At 38.7% G+C, this 19369-nt stretch overlaps 3 protein-coding genes across 9 annotated transcripts; 1 reads left to right on the forward strand and 2 right to left on the reverse strand.

Moving 5' to 3' along the window:
• Positions 1 to 4354: 4354 nt before the first annotated feature.
• On the reverse strand, positions 4355 to 7792 carry LOC103998999 (cysteine-rich receptor-like protein kinase 44). The gene is made up of 7 exons (XM_065084005.1): positions 6982 to 7792; positions 6275 to 6421; positions 6073 to 6203; positions 5795 to 6005; positions 5332 to 5569; positions 5087 to 5237; positions 4355 to 4992 (listed from the first exon to the last, which is right to left on the reverse strand). The coding sequence occupies exons 1-7, from the start codon at positions 7781 to 7783 to the stop codon at positions 4630 to 4632; spliced, it is 2043 nt and encodes a 680-aa protein (XP_064940077.1). The 5' UTR covers positions 7784 to 7792; the 3' UTR covers positions 4355 to 4629.
• Positions 7793 to 8861: 1069 nt separating this feature from the next.
• LOC103998886 (autophagy-related protein 18f) lies at positions 8862 to 18250 on the reverse strand. 7 transcript variants are annotated; one of them, XR_010479803.1, is made up of 9 exons: positions 17510 to 18250; positions 15214 to 15678; positions 14709 to 15131; positions 14289 to 14525; positions 13361 to 14194; positions 13107 to 13273; positions 12193 to 12547; positions 11102 to 11872; positions 8862 to 9270 (listed from the first exon to the last, which is right to left on the reverse strand). XR_010479803.1 is itself a non-coding variant. In XM_065084006.1 (8 exons), the coding sequence occupies exons 1-7, from the start codon at positions 17720 to 17722 to the stop codon at positions 12238 to 12240; spliced, it is 2649 nt and encodes an 882-aa protein (XP_064940078.1). In that variant the 5' UTR covers positions 17723 to 18250; the 3' UTR covers positions 8862 to 11794; positions 12193 to 12237. The 7 variants fall into 7 exon arrangements, 2 of the variants coding, with proteins under 2 accessions (XP_064940078.1, XP_018686623.2); XR_010479801.1 differs by having other exon boundaries at positions 8862 to 10605; XR_010479802.1 differs by having other exon boundaries at positions 8862 to 10796.
• LOC108951184 (F-box/FBD/LRR-repeat protein At1g13570) lies at positions 9345 to 10572 on the forward strand. The gene is made up of 3 exons (XM_065084558.1): positions 9345 to 10190; positions 10249 to 10440; positions 10522 to 10572. The coding sequence occupies exons 1-3, from the start codon at positions 9345 to 9347 to the stop codon at positions 10570 to 10572; spliced, it is 1089 nt and encodes a 362-aa protein (XP_064940630.1).
• Positions 18251 to 19369: the final 1119 nt, after the last annotated feature.

Consider the following 19369-nt stretch of genomic DNA (forward strand, 5'->3'; position numbering starts at 1 on the left):
TAATACATCATTTTAGCAACAACTCATAGTATTTTAAATCATGATTTAATCATATGTAATACATCACATCATAATTAGAAAGAACAAGTAGTGTATGCATCATTGCAAATCATAAATGTTTCATGATAGTATAAATTTTGTCAAATTATATCCTGCCATGCATGATCAAAACTTCTCCCCGTTTTATCATTGAAAACAAGAAAGAAGTAGGGAAGAGCATAAAAGTGTAACATATTTCAATCATTTCAAGGCATTTATATCATAGATATAAAGAAATTATATCATCAAAGATAAAATCATTTGAATACTAAAAGACATGATTCATTTTATCAAATCTCTTCCTTTTATAAATAACAAAAATTGTAGGTGTACAAAGAAGAGATTGTGATTAAAAAAGAATCTCAAGTAGTAAATCCAAGAAATCAAGATCATAATTTAAATACAAACTCATTCAAATTCAAATCGTCAAATTCATCAAAATCTCAACATTACTTTCAAGAGATTCAAAATGGTATACATAGATTTATCATAATAATCATCAAGATCAATAAGATAGAGAAAAATAAATTTTCAAGGAAAAAATATTTTTCTCTTTTTAGTTGTTTCAATTCATATGATTTTATTTCATTTATGCCAAATAAAAACATATATCATGTTTAAAACCGAAAGTGTAAGATTTATTACAACAAAGATCAATAAGGCACTTCCATTATAGTAAAAATCAATAATCCGTAAATCGCAAGATTTAAAATTTATTAAGCATGATCATTATGCATGACACTAAAACATGGTTTCAAAATGTTTAATATTTTCATTGCACAATTTTATCATTATCCATCATCATATTTTCAAATTCGAACATGCACAATTTCAAAACTATATCTTTTATTTTTCATGCAAGATACAAATAACTCAATCATCAATATCGGCATATCATACATGATATTCAAGCATTCATGATAAATCATTTTGGCAACATGATCATAGCTATTCAAATGATAGTATCTAAATATCAAAATTCATTACATCCTATCAAACATAATCATGCAAATTAATTTTTATGTCAAAACCATACATCAAAATCCAATACGAAAATCATAAACATTCATGGAATTTTGTATTATCACAAATTAAGCAATCATCATTCATAATTTTTAAATTTTCAAAAATACTAGAAAGAAAAGCAAAAAAAAAAATCCTACTAACTAAGTTAAGCACTCATGTAATTTCAAAATAATTCAAAAGAGTTGAGTTACTTACCTTGTAGTCGAAGCTCGTCAAAGCCCAATTCACCGTTTCACCTTTGGAAGTTTTTGATTCATCCTTGGTTGCCTTCCTCTTCTTTGGCCTCTTCCTCCGTTCAAGTTCATTGTTTATTTTAGATTTTTGTTTAATGAACTTATTAAGAGTTAATGTTCGAAGTTCAAGTTCATCATTGTCCTCATCACTTGAGTCATCGCTCAAGTGGTATTCATTTGTCCGGAGTTCCAAATCCTTCCTGTTCTTTGAAAGATGGTTCAAGTGTTCATTGTGTTCATTATGTGCACTGCGCACCATTTCATATATTATTAATGAGCCGATAAGTTCTTCAAGTGGAAAATTTTTTAAATCTTTTGTTTCTTGTATTGCCATTACTTTTGATTCCCAAGCTTTAGAAAGTGATCGTAAAACTTTACTAACAAGTTCAAAATTCGAGAAACATTTGCCAAGAGTTTGTAAACCATTGACGACATCCGTAAAATGGGTGTACATGCCAACAATGGTTTCGCTCGGCTTCATTTGAAAAAGCTCGAAATCATGCATTAAAATGTTAACTTTCGAGTCTTTGACTCTACTAGTTCCCTCGTATGTGATTTCAAGTGTTCGCCAAATATCAAAAGCCGTTTCGTATGTGGAAATCCGATTAAACTCATTTTTGTCCAAAGCGCAAAATAAGACATTCATAGCCTTTGCGTTTAAAGAAAAATATTTCTTCTCCAAATCCGACCATTCGTTCATCGGTTTAGAGGGAAGTTGGAAACAATTTTCAATAATATTTCATATATCCAAATTCATAGAAATCAAGAAAACTCTCATTCGAGTTTTCCAATAAGTGTAGTCCAATCCGTTAAACAACGGTGAACGAACAACCGAAAAGCCCTCTTGAAAGCCATGAAGAGCCATTTCTCTCGGATGTAAATCCGAAATGAGAAATACCGCGCTCTGATACCAATTATTAGGATCGGAGCGGCACTAAGAGGGGGGGGGGGGGGGGGGGTGAATTAGTGCAACGGATTAAAACTTCGGTTTTGAAAATCTTTCGTACGATGAAAAGCAATATTAATGGAAACCGATTTTAGAAGCTTGATAACTTAGAAACGTAAGGAAGCGTAGTAACTAAGTAGAGAAGTTTGTAGTATGTAAATGGCAAGAGTAGGATGCAAACCAGATAACATAGCAGTTTTTAAAGTGGTTCGGTCAAAATGACCTACATCCACTTGCGAAGCCTTCTTCGAAGAGGCTTCCAACTTTCACTAGCAAATTTCTTGTAGGGGAAGGACTAATACCCCTTTTACAACCTTTACAAGTGGTTCACACTCTTACAATTCTTTTCAACAAGATGGGAGGAGGTGAACACTTAAGCAATATGAAAAACAAGGCTTGCAAAGACTATTCTAAGGCTCTTAACTCAAACTATTACTTTTCAAAAGGTTGTTTTCTCTGCTGAGAATTAGGAGGTATTTATAGACCCCAAGAGGATTCAAATTTGATCTCCAAAATTTGAATTCCCTTGAGTTCCCGAGGCTGGCGGTGCCACCGCCTGTTGACCGTTGCACTAGCGGTGCCACCGCCCGACTTCTCGGGTGCTGGTCGGTGCCACCGCCCAGTCTGGCGGTGCCATCGCCAAACCCTTACAGCTTACTAGTTTGGGCTCCAAACTTGGCCCAAACCAGTCCAAACTCGGGCCCAATTGGCCCCTACTTGGGTTATAGGATTAACACCTAATCCTAACCCTAAGTAACGTACTAACTACGAATTTAAAGACATTTCTAAGCTATTACAAAGTCTGCAAGTCAAGACTTCTTTCGACAAGCTTTCGGCGAACTTCCGGTGGTCTTCCGACAAATTCTCGGAAACCAATCTGCGGACTCCCGACAAGCTCGTAGACTTCACGATTTGATCTCGGCGAGTTCCAATGAGCTTCTTTGGCAAGCTCCGATCTTTCTCGGTGAGCTCCGTGAACTTCCGACGAACCTTTTGGCGAGCTTCCGAAAAACCCTTCGGCAAGCTCCCTACTTATTCTCGGCTAGTTCCGGCAGCATTCCCGACGAACCTTTGGACTTCCGTCGAACTCTCGAACTCCCAACGAATCCTTCGTGCTCGACTCCGGCACTTTGTTTCGCTTTATGTCTTCATCGTTATCGTAGTTAATCCTACACACACAAGCCAAAACTCTACTCCGATCTAGACAATTATTACAACGCGAATTGACATTCTGTTGCCCGGAACGTCATTGGTTGGCACTTCGTCCGATTCTTCGACGCATCGTCCTCTCTTGCGGCTTATTGCCCAATCAGCGGTTGACCTCCGCAACGCCGATATTCTTGGCGCAATTCCGCTCTCCTTGGCTTGATGCCCGACGTCCGAAGCCTTCTGCCATCCAATATCCTAACGTGATCTCCTCTAGCACAACGTCAATTCCTCCTGCCTTAATTGTCTAATCCTGATCGAGTAGACCTGCATAACTCAAAATGCAGTTAAACATAAACATAATTATCAATTGATTTCATCATCAAAATACGAGATTCAACGGTCACTCTATCGAAGAAAATATCATACATGCTATCCACGTGCAGAGAACAGTACTAAAATAAGATTAAAAAGATAATTTCATAGTACTATTCTTATCATTAAAAAAAAACATCAAGAGTGAGAGGAGCTTTGTTGGAAAACTAAGTGAGATAGTGTTATTCAATTTCTCTACATTTTCTCTTCGTATTTTCAAAGGTTTTGTTGAAAAGTAAAGTATTTAATAAAAAGAATCTCTCTCTTGCTTCCTCCACATTCATCGACTTCTACAGAATTGTTAGCTTTTCGATCGTTGCTTTCATAGAAATTACTGAAGGAGAATTAACATCCATGAGAATAGTACTATAAAGTTATCTTTTTAATTTTATTTTAATATTATTTTTTATATATAACAGTGCATGTGATATTTTCATAAGTAAAGTCAACAGCATGAGAAAATACTGAATTAAATATTTTAGTATCAAGATTTTAATATAATTTTTAAAAATATAAAAATCGAAACACTATGGCTAGCTAGCTAACTACATGGGCTAATTATTACATGACATACTTTTCCTTCATAAATAATAAATAAAGCTGGGTGTTAAAGATACAAGAGTGCAGAAGAACAGTAAAGGAAGAGAACAGAGACCTACACACGTTCACAAAACTAGTGTCCGATCAAGCTCGTTTTAGAAGCCTTTTCCAATTCAAGATTTTGATCTTGAACTTTTTATTTCATGAATCATTTTTTCCCAAAGTTATGTCAGGACATATTCATCCAAGACAGCAGCACATGAACCTGAAATTTAAGCCTTAAGTCTTACAGAAACAAAACTTAAAACACACATCTTCTTATTTCTATCTGGGATCCATTTCAGAGAAGGAAACTTCATTTGTGGATTCTTTTGCTGAACTTGTCATGCTTCCTTTACTGTTCTCTCTCCCATGCAAACTGTTTTCTGTGTGCCTTCCGTGAACACCAGAATCACCGACTGTGATACTGTGAGTGACAAAAGCAGGTGTTGAAGGAGTAGGAAGACCAACAGAGTAGCTATTAAGCATAAGAGTTATGGATGCCATGCTGGGTCTTTGTGCAGGGTCTTCTTGGACACACAGCAACCCTATATGCATGCATCTCAACACTTCCTGAGGTTGACATTGATCGACCACACTTTGGTCAACCGCCTGCAATGCATCCCCTTGATTCCAATGCCTCCATACCTTTTCGATTGACATGAAAAGAAGGAGATGAAGTTACAGGACTCGATCAAATCAAACCATATCAAATGCTTATTCGAGGAAGATCGATGCTTACATAGCTTAGAAGGTCAATGGAATTCCCAGATCCTTGGTAGCCACTGTTCTTTCGACCAGTCAAGATCTCCAGAATTAGCACACCATAGCTGTAAACATCTGAATTAGTCGAGAAGCGCCCACGCAGAGCATACTCTGGTGCCATATATCCACTGCCATCAACAAATGGAACAAGCATTGGATGAGATGAAATGTTGAGTTTGCAGTCGATGAATGACAAGGAAGAAAACTCAAGATTTTGCGTACTATGTTCCGGCAATTCTGCTAGTGTTCCTCTGTGTCTCATCCACATCAAAAAGCTTGGCGAGACCGAAGTCTGAAATCTTGGGGTTCATATCCCCATCCAACAAGATATTGCTGGCTTTTAGGTCCCGGTGAACGATCTTGAGCCTTGAATCTTCGTGGAGATAAAGAAGTCCTCGTCCAATGCCCTCGATGATCTTATACCTCCTTGCCCAGTCCAATTGCACTCTCCTCACAGGATCTGCTCCATTCAGCTTAAATGACTCAGGTTACCGAAATGTGAAGCAGTAGTGCCATGCAACAATGCTCATGTTTTAACATAATTTAAATATTTCAGCTAGACTGCAATATCATCAATAAGAAGGTGTATAGGATTTGGTTCAGATATGAAGCAATACAGCATCTGATGTATTGTAGCACCATTAGGTGATGCATAATGGTGATGGATGCAAGTGGTGAAGCATACCAAATAAGACTTTGTCGAGACTTGTATTAGGAAGGTACTCATAGACAAGTAATTTCTCCTCCTCTTGTAAGCAACAACCCAACAATCTCACAAGGTTTCTGTGCTGAAGTTTGGCCAACAAAACCACCTCATTCTTCAGCTCAACAAGCCCTTGCCCTGAGGTTCTTGAAAGCCTCTTCACAGCTATTTGCACTCCATCCTCTAGTGTTCCCTGTGGTGCAAGAACCATATGGATTACAGGTTACACAAAGATGAATTCTTCAGTCTCGAGGGCTTACCCTATAAACTGGTCCAAATCCTCCTTCTCCTAGCTTGTTTGCATCAGAAAAGTTGTTTGTGGCAGACTTGATCACCTCCAGATCAAGTAACAGAGATTCGGCACTCTTGATCTCTTGTTGGTCTTCATTGTCTGCTCAATAAAATTGTCACAGTAAGCACCTGCAAAGTTCATAAAAAAGCATGCTAATTCTGCTGCCTCACCAAATACTCGTTTGTGCAGCTTCATCCTCCTTGGCATTGCTGGTTTCCTTCTTCGACAGTACATAAAAATGGCAAGGAGGAACAACAGTGCTGCAGCAACAGGGATGACGACAAGTAGAACTGTTTTCACAGCATTGTTACTTTTTCCTACACAGAAATTGATATAGTGTATCAATGGAACCGTCCGTTCCAATAAATGAAATCAGTGTACGGTAGCATGATGCAGATGCTGAGAGATTTTTAGTGGGTAAACCTCCTTTGGAAGTCATAAAAGCAGAGAGAGGCCAGAAGTTTCCTTATGATCTAATGGGGACGAACACAAATTGCTTCGATTCCCTGATAGACTTAAGGGGAATAATTGAGACTGGAAGGTCTATCAAGAACATGGAACTTCTATACTGGGGAAGAGAAGAAGACGCAGCGGATGGTCAGATATAGTTTCAGCAGCTGAAGGGATTGCCTCTAACCAGTCAAGGCTGGCGCTTGGAACGAAGGGATCGTCGTTCGTATCTAACGTACCGCTGTCATGTCGAAGAAGGTTGATTAAATTATATGATACTTTTAGTGTCAGTATGTGAAGCATTTTGTCCTCTTACTGGAGAAAGATGGAGCATTCTGCCTCTCTCGAGCACTGTAATAAATTCTACGTTGCGTAAAGATCAGGTCGATTCTATTGACAGAATGTTTATATGTTTGTCTATTCTTACCTCCACTGGCATCATTTGGCACGGTATCGTTGGCCGTCTTGCTGCTCGGAGACGGCGGCGGTGGAGCCTCCACGGCGGAGAGGTTGTAGAAAGGATACGACTCGAAGCGAAGGTAACAACTCTGGACGTACACCTTCCCTCCCTGCTTCCAACTGCAACACTTGGGAATGAAGTTCACAATGTCCAGGAGACACCGGTAGCAGTCATCCGCCGACAGGTCCCTGGAGCACTGAACCAACCCGAACAGCTTATCGAAGCTGGTGACGTTTGCCGATCCAGCCGCGAACAGTTTGGGAGAGCTACTTGCTTTCTTGGTGAGACCGTCCATGAGATTCCCCAGCGTGGTGTCGAACTGCTGCTGGTTCGAGACGTTCTGGCTGTTCCCCGCCCAGTACCTGAAGGAGGTGTCCACCGTGGAGAAGAAAATCTGGTTGGAGTAGCGAAGCAGGCAGTCGTCGTAGCATATGGTGGATGCCATGCCGTTGGGGCACGACTGGATGATGTCTTGGACGGCGGCGTCGAGGCAGGTCTGACACACGGAGGAGGAGACGTCGCCGCGGCATAACGCAAGGCCGTGGACTTGGTCCGAGGACTGACCTTCCGTGTCGTTGGAGTAGCCGGTGGCGACGGTGGAGGAGGAGAGGGAGGCGAGGAGGAGGTTGAGGTTGGTCTGGAAGGTGCTGTTGGTGGTGTAGTTAGCATCAGGAGGACAGTTAATCCAGAGAAAGTTTGAGCTGGTTGCGTGACAGCGGAGCATGAGACCAAGGGAGAAGAAGAGGAGGACAGGGTAGGAACGAGGCATGTCTGCGTTCCTTCGTTGCGGATGGTGATCCGGGAGGAAGACGATCAGAGCAAGCTTTAAGCACGAGGTGTTCGATGTTTGACCTGGTCAGTCGACGTATCGATTAACGAAAGCACATGCAGCCGTGTACTTATTTCCAATGAGACGATAATTCAACGGTGACTCCGTCGTGTTTTCCAGAGGTGGCGACGACAATTTTAATAACGACAAAAACAATAGTACGGTATATCGTAATATTGAAAGTTTTTTTAATCTTACAATTTGATTCACTTATTTTATATTACAAGTCGGGATGACAATTTAATAACGCCAGAAACAGTAGTACAAATATTGAAAGTTCAATTTTTTTTAGTACTATTTGATTCGGATTCAATAGTCTGATGGTGACGCATCTGACAATTTTGAATGTTTGAAGTGTTATGATAAGTTCACACTTAAAATAGAAGATTAGTTATAGATTAGTCAGTATAATTAGTTATTTTTAATATCTCGATTACTATATTTAAAAAAATTATATTAACATCCTATAATTATGAAAGTTTAACATTTAGATCCATTTATCCCAATATCATCAGTTTTATGATGACGACGATGAGATCGCATGTGACTATTGTAAATGAAAAAAGTGATGACGAAAAATAAGGACATCGACAATTATGTTGGCATCGACAATTATGTTGGCATCGACACAAAATGTAGAACGATTGTCGCTACTCTTTTTAACTATGACCCGTGATCCCCATCGATACAGTATGTCACCATCAATTAAAATATTAAAATTATTTTTATACTTTTTATTTTTATATTTTCGATGATAAAATCAATGACATTAGGATAAATAAATCTAGATATTTTATTTTCATAATAATAGAAATATCAATATAATTATTTAAAATATAAGAAACAAAATATTAAAGATAACTAACTATGAAAGATAATATATAATTAAACTTAAAAATAGATAATAATATATTTGACTTGCATATGAATAATAGTCTAATCATGGCATATCTGATTTATATAATTGTGGTGCATCTGATTTACCCTAAGTTAAGGGTTTGAAATTTTATGACATAAATTTACACCAAAAACAATAATTTGATGATGATATATTCATATTACTTGTAGCACTACAAAGTTCACGAATCCATGTATATCCACCCAAAAGACAAGCAACAAGTAATCTCAATCCAACTTGTCGAAGAACTCTTACAAGTCTCACACACAAGGTATTAATTTTAGGCACATAATTTTTGACGTCTCACACACCCGCCACCCATGGTGATGGCCACCTTCAGCGTTCCACAGAGCTTTTGAAAGTTCTCATGGACTCATGTCAGAATCTTCCTCTGAAAGATTTCTGAAACCAGCAATATCTTGTGCAGGAAGAAATGGACATGAATTAGATGAATGCCTGGTCCATCACAGACACTATTCTTCTCATGGAAAAAAGTACTTGGTCAAAGATTTCCCTTGACAACCACCACCTACAGGATTATAATTAGAGGAACTACATTAGCAGCAGATAAGCATCAATTGGTTGTAATATAGGAGAGAAACCATGGAGATGGTAGCTGGGTTGCCTGAGTCCATCGTCCAGTCTTTCCATTCTATTATTCAGCTCTCTGCCACTGCTTTAGACTTCGGGTCAGAATTTGCGAGCAACAAAACCCCAGAAGAATTTGTGGCAGTCGTCAACAGAATCCTACAGCTTCACGGAGGTAACAAGCTCGAGAGGCTTCGCCTGTACTTTTGCCCGCTCGACTTATTCCTTCCCGACATCAATAATTGGATAGCATTTTCGATCGCGAAGGGAGTCGAAGCACTTGAGATGAACTTTTCCATGGGCTTTGATCTGGCACCTAATCAATTCAGCAATGGAGCTCGGTTTTTCAGATTACCTGATCATTTGTACCCATGCAATTCACTCACACATCTGAGTTTGAGCCACTGTGAAATCCAACCACCTTTGGGATTTACCGGCTTCAGTGGCCTTCGATTTCTGTCTCTTGCCGATGTGGACATCACGAATGATGTGCTACAATTCATACTAGCCAACTGCCCAAACTTAGAGAGTTTGATCCTCAGGGAATGGCTGTCTCTTGAATCGATCGAACTGGTTGCTGAGAACCCCAGGCTTAGGAGGTTAGCTTTCGTAGAATGCTGGAATACATATCAAATAGAGATTTCTGCTACTCATCTCCAGTCTTTCATCTTCTATGGTGAATATGCCTTTGGAAGCGAATTCAACTTATCTGAAAGTTCAAATGTCATTGTCCCATCACTGGAGGATGCCTTCATCAGCTCCATAGGCATGGAACACACACAACCCTATCATGACTATACAATGCTGCTGTCTGATATTGCACAAGTCAAGATCCTAACAGTGTGCTCGGAAACTCTAATGGTAATACTATCTCGTGCTACTTACTAAGAGAAAACAATTATTCACCCTGGCTTGATGATTCTTAATCGACCATATTCAACAGCGTTTCACCATCTACGAAGAAACCGATGCTGCACTTTTGCTACTCGTGTTGCCGAATCTGCAAGAACTGCAGTTGCTAATGGACTCAATGAACAGTGAGTACCTCAAATACATCTATGGCTACCTCAGGCTCTGCCACACCCCACTCCTTGAGAAACTTTTTATTCAAGTAGGTCTTATCTCAATGTCTTAATCTTCATTTCACAGATCCTTTTTATCTAATGTAACTAAAATCTGTCTTCCCTTTCAGCTTCCATCAATTCCTGAAGATCTGACCTATATATATGATCCATCAGAATAAGTTCAAGAACCATCTGGAGTGGTTTTTGGACATCTGAGGAAGATTAAGCTGTGTAAGTTCAAAGGATGTAAGTACGAAATGAGTTTGGTGAAATTTCTTCTCCAGAGGGCTGTTGTTTAAGTTCTACTGCCAAACTCACAAGCGGGATAGTGAGCAAATTGACAGCAACCTTCTGACCCCCCTAAGGTTATTCGATTTGGGGACGGTGGATAACATGGATGGCACTGCTAACAAAATCTATCATCAACATCTCTATTCGATATAAGGAACATGCTCGAGATCTCATGAGTTATTTCTAACAAAGGTAGGCCCTTTGAAGCAGGAAACAGAGGGTCTTCGTCGCTATTCAACCAGAACCATTTCCGTGGAAATCAATTAGATTTCGAGTTCTGTACTAAAATTGTCACCACCTTTATGGTGCGTTTGACAGAGAAAAGTAGTCCATCCCGAGTATAATAATCAAATGAAGAAAATCTAATTATCGAATACAAAACTGCAGACGAAATCGCAAGGGATGGGGAAAACTGACCTTCTTGGAAGAACAAACAGGGGAATTGCTCAGGAACACCCATCTCAAGCTACATCAAGACGACGAAATCAACCACCCGTGATGGGCCGGTCCACAGAGTGGAGAGGCCCCTGCTTCATAGATCTGGAACCGACCGGAATGCCAGAAACCGCGGATTTCGCACTAAATCCAGGGCGGCGACACCGAGGAGGTTATGAGAGATAAAGAGGAGAGGAGAGAGGCTGGGCCATGTGAGCCTTCGACTACTACTAAGAACCTGAAAGCCTACCATGTGTGAGGCCCAGCTTAATAGGCCCACTAAGAGCCCATTTCCCAACCTCTCTATCTCTCTCTCTCACTCGTTTATATTGATATACATGTAAGGTGAATATTCAAAGTGGTGTCAAGTAAAAGAAAAACAACATAGAAGCCAAATGGATACTGAAGAAGAATATATACTGAAGGACAACATAGAACAACAACAAAATATATATGAACACAAATCACATCAGTCTCCCTTCTTATGAAGTAGATACTGAGGAAGAAGCCTTGTCACTGGTTCATACACTACAGTCATTGGAATTGCAATCTTGGAATTTGCTTCATTCACAAATGTTCTGGAAAATAAAAGAAACTTTCCCTTCCAAAGTTCAACCCCACCTGGCTATACATTCCCAGTATATGTATGTGCCTCTATGAACAATGGCTAAACACCTACAGGGACCAAAAGAAAGAAAAGAAAGCTGATAAACACCTGATACTAGACAAATTCCTACCTCTCGATACTGCCATCTGCACAAAAAGAAAATTAAACTGCCATTTACAAAGAAACTATCAACATCATCAATGCAGCTGTAGCAGTAAATGTGATATAGGAGCAACAAGAATTAGGAAATAACCATATGATTAGCTGTGAAATACCACCTACGGGTTCATCGCGATAGCTGCTTGTGAAAAAGATGAACATCATACAAGGCTAGGTATAGTTTGAGATATTTCAATAAGTATAATAGGTAAAACAATAGAATAAGCTCTATTTTTCTGCAAGGGTTCAATGAAAATTCATTATATGAACTGAGATCAGAATGTGCTTAAATAGTAGAAAGGTAGACCTTGGTGACTGCCATTATCAATGTCCTCGAGGTGTGTCTCCAGCTTCAGGTTGTGTTATTTACAAACTCGAGCGAGGCCTCAGTCTTCAGGCCCTCATTGTTATTTACAGACTCGAGATTACTTTCCATGTTTGGGCAATCTGTATGATTACTTAGAAAGCCCTTGTCAGTATCTTGTGAAGAGCGGGTCCAACCACCGTTGCTGTTACTATTGGGAAGCTCAGCTATCACAGCATTTTCAGGCACACTGTCAAGAGAACTACAGCTACTTCGGTGTGAATGCTCCCTGACTTCCGACAAGCCTGTCTTCAGGCATGTAGGTGGGCCATGCGGGATGAGGTCAGAATCATCTGTCCTGAAAAATTAAAGATTGTTTAAATTAAATAGGCAAAGATAAATTTTATAGTGACAGACTGCGACACTCAACAAGATAGGCATCTATAACATCAAGTATTTCAATCCATGTGACAAAGAAGAGCAACATTAAGATAAACCTGCAAAGTAGCTTTTGCAAATAGAATGTGCAACCAAATAACTTAGCTGAAGAAACAGTAAGTAAAAGGCCAAATTAGAGAGACATGTTGTAGAATTCACGAAGGCCAAATATGAGAGAAATACTGTAGTATTCATTTAACAACTGATGTAGTAATCATTTATCAAAATGAACCATATGATCAACATTGAAGTCGGGGCATGTATGGACATCACAAGATGATCCAAAGAGAATCGGTTTGATGATCTTCTAATTGCTAACATTCATAAGAGGATTTTAAGATATTTTAGTTTCCACACTATATTGACATGTAAAAATGTAACGGCAAAAGAAAGCAACAAGGAGATGACATTGCAAAAGTATCTCTTCTAATGCATAAATATTAGCCAAAAAGATATCTGATGTTAAGACTAGGATGAACCTTGGTTGCTGGAATGTTGGTGATTGCAGATGATCGAAAACTGGAACAAGATCTTTCAGTTTAGCTTCAATTGTACGGCATGGGATTATTTCAATCTCTATTTCTCCAACAGAATTACCACTGTAGGCTTCTTTGCTATTTTGGTCCATCAACACATTAAAGGAAATCTGTATAAGCAGAGGCAGTAAATAAATGGAGACAGAATGCAAGTAGGAAACATCAAAGAAGTAACCCAATTGATAACGCCTAAGTACCTTAGACTTTGACCATAGGGGAACCCAAGCTTCATGAACATGCAACTCGAACTCAGATATGTACAAGTGAGGAGTTTGTTTAGCAGCAAGCTTTGTTTTCAAGTCAACACCACTAGCAGAGTTATACACACTAATCTCTTTCCTCGTGTCTTTACATAAAAATTTAGTATTCTCTCCACTGCCATGATCACCATATATATCAACATTGTCGCATCCATCTTTACTGTTCCGCTTATGACAAACATCCCATTTCTGAAGTGCCTCAACGTCTGACCTAGAATATGCTTCATGTGATAACTCGTGAGCAATGGAACTTAACCCTGATTGATCAGTGCCACAATACTCCCTGCTTGATTGATGAAGAACATACTGTATGATAGAGCCAGAAGAAAAGAATACAAGAAAGTAGTACATTTTTCTCAGTGAGCTGATATTGGCATTAAGACCAGTACCCTTGCAGTAATGGAAAACAGAAGCAATGGCCCCGGGCGAAGGACTGATCTTAGCAGTACCAGCTGCTGCTAACCCATTAACGGTACTTTTAAACCCAGGTTTCCCGCTCTTTATTCTGCATACAGCAGATAAAGTAACAGGACTACCAGACCCATAAAGGTTCTGCTCACTTATCTTTGAAGAGCAAGAATTCTGAGATAAATGAACTGACATTTTTGTTGTCAAAGCTGATCCATAGCAGATATTTGCAATATTACGCTCATTGAACTTAGGGTCTGCAGCTCCTCCAGAAGGGTAGATTGCAAATAAATGACTAGTACCCCTTGACGAGCTGATCACTATCCATTTACTGTCATCACTGAAGCTGATGTCTTGTATAACCTGATACAAAGAGCAATAATCTCATGCAATTAAAAGTTTGGAACTCAGCATGAGTGATGAAGATGGGTGCAAAGCGATGTGAGTGTATATCTACCGCATTTGTGATGCCTCGTTGTAACTTGAAAAGATGGATGCAAGTCCCCTTTGCACCTGATCCTTCTGGCTTTGAATGTGGAGAAGGCATTATGCGAAAAACATTGATGTTACGGCCATGGATAGAAGCAGTGACTAGCAAGGTCCCACTAGGATCAAAGCACAAAGCGGAGATAGCACTCTTATGTGCCCTAAACTGAACTATCACTGATCTAGAGACAATATCTTCAACTATGACCTGTTGATGTTGAAAGAAAAACGCAATGTTTAACAAATTTGTTCAACACACACATTATATTCCTTAAGAGAGAGTCAATGTTTAACATACTTGATACATGTATTGCGGGCCACATAACCCATCAAATTATTTAAAGAAAAAATAAAAACAAAAAAGAAACTGAAAATTCAAAAAGAATCATACCATTTCATCATTTTCCATGTTTGCAGGTTCCCTATGCATGATCTTGTTGCTATTTGAATTGGAATTCCCATGCACTGTAAAACCATTATTGTCACCTACAAATTCTGTGTAATACTTGGAGAATGTTGTCAACCCCTTATCTCCAAGTGTCACCAAACCTGCAGCAAGTGTCTTACTAGATTCTCTTGCAAAATGTGCCATCAGACTACCTCTTGAAGGAGTCACCGTAGCAGGACTTACATCTTGAGCACTAACAGGGCAATTACTTGAAACTGGAACTGGAATTCCACTGTACGCTAACCACCTGGTGCCAACTGCAAGTGGGCCATAGCCTATACTTCCAGAAACAACAGATGCCGAAGCTACAGGATTAGTAACAATTATATTTTCCCTCTCTAGGGTTGCAGCATTAAGACATTGTATCTGCATAATAATATCACGACAATTTGTTCATCAAAGCTCTGTCTTTGAAGACAAAATTATAAAAAAATACAGTATAGCCTACCTGTGAAGTTTGACAAACAGCAATAACTCGAGGACTGCACCTAACAGAGAGAATAGCTGAGTTGAACTTCAAGACATGCTCATACTCATGGGTCCTTAAGGAATAAAAATGGGCATAAGTAGGCAAAGAATTGTCACTTTCCATCTCCTGACAACCACCAACAGAACCGTTAGAAGAAAAACCAAACCCATCAAAATTGTTGAAATTTCCATTAACGTATCCATCCCCAACCACAATCAGCACTGGACGAACATCTGCAAACCTATCTACTAGACCCTTTAATGCAATTGGCTTCTTTTGCATTTGAAGAAAAGAAGCAGGGAAATCATGTCTACATGCTAACTGCCTTACATCATCTGCTTGCTCAACATCCCAAACCTGGAACCCTGACCCATAACCCAACAAGAGAACTTGTCGGTGGACATCACCTTCCATTTCCAGTTTGTCAAATCCTGCCCAAAGCACCTATTAACCACCAACAACAGTTAGGAGGCACATGAGTTATCATTGAGCATTTCAAGTGATTAAGATTCAATTTAGTATAGATATTATTATTTCAGCAAATTGACTTAGGTTGAAGCATGTTAATATTTCACTTCATATTACATAAATTGGTAATTAGAAATATTGATAAAAAGTTCAACCAAACTATATAAGATCATCTCAAGTTACTGGTATAACTGGTTAATAGTGCTTCAGAATATAATACTACAAGAATAATAAAGTTCAGGCGCACTGGCAGCTTGACTAAGCTGCTTAATAACACAATATAGAAAAACCATTAAGAAAAATCAACATCACAGAATTATATATGTGCAACTATTAAAAGCATGGACAACAAATAGGTTCAATCATGATTAGAAGCAGCTTAAATATAAGTACAATTGTATAAACAAATAAAGCTATCAAAATAACATCCACTGTTTTGTAATCCTTGAGAATTTTGCTTCATATTTCAGAAAGTCGCTTCATCATGGATGGTGAACTTTGGCAAGGTACTAAAGCTGCTACATTGCAACCAGGACACCAAGGGTTAGAATAGCAGAACAGCTCCGCATGTGAAAGTCTGAGCAAAGTCCCATGCCACCTGGTGGTTGTTCTTCTAAATTATTCAAGATCAATCAGATAATACATGGAATGACAGCAGTTCAGCATAAATTTTACTGCACTTATGATAGATAATCAAGTTAAAATTTGGCGGTGAACTACTGGTTTCAATCTTAAGGATTGGTGCCAAAATGTATCCGAATTTCAAGTTTCATCAGTAGCCAGCATATTTGATCATAAAGCAGTTATTTTGTGGTTCAGGGCTAGGAGTCAGTGTGGTGAGGCCTGGATATACCAGACACAGTAGAGGCACAAAACTAGAGGGTAAGTTAAGATATGTCACAAAAATGGTGCATCAATTCATTATTTCTATCAGTTTTAATATCTCTGGTGAAAGGCTAAATGGATTTAGAGGTAAACTGAGCTGGCCATCTTCTCAATAGAAACTAGCCTGACTTTGCAAATGACAATCTCCTCCTATGTGAAAAACAGTCTTGCATTGGAAAATTTAACCAAATTAATACTGTGACAAAACCCACATGTGACAACAGGAATATGTAGTAAATTATTTGACAGATGAAGTACAACAAATCCAGAATTATGAAATTGTGCACACAGGAGTTTTATTATTCACATAGTTCACTAGATACGGCAACCAGTCATAAGCTAATTATTTTTCAGTGCTACAATTAAAGAGTTAACTCCAAAATCATAAATCAACACCATTCATTTGAAATGAACAGTTATCATATGAGTGCATGCAGAATCATTTCTTTTCCGTAAGATCAATCAGCCAGGATAAAACGGGAGTGATCATGTTACCCATGATTCCTACTTCAATAGTCAAATGTACAAAAAGAACTCTAGTCAAATAGCAATGACTTAGAAATTAGTGTGAAAAGCATTAAAGATATGCATATCAAAAGCAATCTTTTACCCATCAGAGGTTCCAGAAAGGTAAAGAATAAAATTTTTAAGAAGCACAAATTATCATCAAGGAAGAAACAATTGATAACAAATGCATGCATTGCTACTCATTTTGGTATAACAATCAGAGCTAGTAAGAATCCGGGCCGTTACTTCATGACATTCATCATACTCCTTACTTCAAGAGTTCACGCAAGACAAAAACATGTAATCAAATCGAACGACACAGAAGAAAGTCGTTACCATTGACAAGAAACAAACTGATCTAATCCAAGTAAAGGTCAATTTTTTACAAAGGATAAGGGGAATCTGAATGCACTACCTGATCATGGCCCGCATCATCATGGCCGTTGGCGATTGAGGAGACAATAGACACCCCCGCCTTGCGAACAGTGGATGCAACATTGGACGCAGCGGAGGACACGATCCTCATGCAATTCGACAAAGACCGAACGGATAAGACCTCATTGCTACTGCCGTTGCGGTGATTCCTCGGCACACCGCCACCCTGAGGTTTCTGCACATCGTTCCTCATCACCCACCGCAAACCACTCAACGGATCCCCAAGAAAAAGAAGCAAGATCCAAACTGTGAACGCCAGGCGCTCTAATCTCACAACAGCTTCCGATCATAAATCGAGTCTATTCCTTTCTTCCTTTCTTTAGCACCAAGAAACAGCCCAAGACTCAGCTAGGTGCGAAACAACCCCAACTTTTCCCAGAAGAACTAATAAACTCAACTAAACCAGAATCAAAATCGAATCTTTTCTACAGAAACAAGCCCCCGGAGCCACAAAGACGAAACCTGCTTAAAGATCTCAGCTTTCTCGACGGATTCCTAGTCCGAATCAGCGAAAAAAGCAAGCGCTTTATTGACGGGCTCCCTTATTTCCGTAGCCAGAAGCAGTGTAAGGCGAGCTGAGGAGAAATGCGAATCTTCTTTAATAAGGCAGGAGATGAGGAAGACGGAGGAGAGAAGAAAGGATCGCTTCGTAATCAGAGAACCAAACATACTGAGCTCCCCGTTTACGTCTCTCTGATTTCTGCCCTTCTTTTACTTTCCATTCGGAGATTGTTACTGACAATCTCATTTTTCCTATTGTCAACCGCTCTTATTGCGTACCATCATTTAAAAAATAATAAAAATATAATCTTTAATTATCAATCATATTTTTATTTTCTATAATCTCTTAATTATCCTTACTTCATTTAATTGTTAGAACCCTAACTATATATCCTATGATCAAGAGGAGAAGAATAAAAATAAGAAGAGGAAAGAAGGTAAAGAAAAGGGTGCACACATATCATTGTAAAGGAGAGTAGGGTTGTGGTAAAGAAAAAAAATAAAATAAAATCGGATAAATAGTAAAATAATACTTTATTATTTTAAAAGATTATTAATGATAATAAGTTTTCAATAATAAAAAGGACTATGAATAGTAATATTATTTTTTAAATAAAATTATAAATAATCAAAAAAATTATCAATAGAATTCTCCTTCAATTTTTCTCGATTAGTTCCTTATAATTAGTATAGACATTGTTGTAAACTCTGACATATATCATAAGCATATCAATAAAATAAAATAAAAAACTTTAAAAGTATTTTGAAAATAATACTTCATAGTAACAAATAATAGTAAGATAGATACGGATAAAGGACCACTTGATCGATCGATCATTGGTGTGGGCTCGCAAGGAATTATTTGTTTTAGGCGATGGGCATACCCATATTGTTTTATTCTTTCGGAGTATGTAAGCTCCAAAAAAACACTTATGAGGATAAGAAAGATTTGACGGACTTATGAGCCCTTGGTTTCCATACTCCTCAACCAATGTGGAATTAAATGGTCTTATCAGTGTTCCCTCTCGTAGGAGAGCTAAAGGCTCATAACTAAGATGTGTGGTTCGGGAGCGAGTTTGCTCGGTCGAGGTGCAGGCATCGGGCCTTTCCTTTGGCGCCAATCTGATAAGGGATCATATGATCCCACATTGGTTGAAGAGTATGAGAACTAATGGCTCATAAGTCTGCTAGGTCTCCTTTACCCTCAAAGGTATTTTTTGGAGCTCACATTCTCCGGAAGGATAAAACCGTACGAGTACACCCATCGCCCAAAGTAAATAATTTCTCACTAGCATATAGACTGCATCACTGATCGATCGACCAAATGATCCCTTATCAA

Source organism: Musa acuminata, chromosome BXJ1-9 (assembly GCF_036884655.1).
Source record: "Musa acuminata AAA Group cultivar baxijiao chromosome BXJ1-9, Cavendish_Baxijiao_AAA, whole genome shotgun sequence".
NCBI lineage: Eukaryota > Viridiplantae > Streptophyta > Magnoliopsida > Zingiberales > Musaceae > Musa > Musa acuminata.

Excerpts from the sequence above, each read along its gene's own strand:
- LOC103998999 (XM_065084005.1), bottom strand. The coding sequence starts at position 7,783 with ATGCCTCGTTCCTACCCTGTCCTCCTCTTCTTCTCCCTTGGTCTCATG. Across the intron at positions 6,422-6,981 it reads GCCAAATGATGCCAGTGGAG|GAAAAAGTAACAATGCTGTG; the intron begins GTAAGAATAGAC and ends ATTTCTGTGTAG. Across the intron at positions 6,006-6,072 it reads GATTTGGACCAGTTTATAGG|GGAACACTAGAGGATGGAGT; the intron begins GTAAGCCCTCGA and ends CTTGCACCACAG.
- LOC108951184 (XM_065084558.1), top strand. The coding sequence starts at position 9,345 with ATGGAGATGGTAGCTGGGTTGCCTGAGTCCATCGTCCAGTCTTTCCAT. Across the intron at positions 10,191-10,248 it reads TGTGCTCGGAAACTCTAATG|TTCTTAATCGACCATATTCA; the intron begins GTAATACTATCT and ends CTGGCTTGATGA. Across the intron at positions 10,441-10,521 it reads TTGAGAAACTTTTTATTCAA|CTTCCATCAATTCCTGAAGA; the intron begins GTAGGTCTTATC and ends CTTCCCTTTCAG.
- LOC103998886 (XM_065084006.1), bottom strand. The coding sequence starts at position 17,722 with ATGAGGAACGATGTGCAGAAACCTCAGGGTGGCGGTGTGCCGAGGAAT. Across the intron at positions 15,132-15,213 it reads CTGTTTGTCAAACTTCACAG|ATACAATGTCTTAATGCTGC; the intron begins GTAGGCTATACT and ends ATTATTATGCAG. Across the intron at positions 14,526-14,708 it reads ACATGGAAAATGATGAAATG|GTCATAGTTGAAGATATTGT; the intron begins GTATGATTCTTT and ends CAACATCAACAG.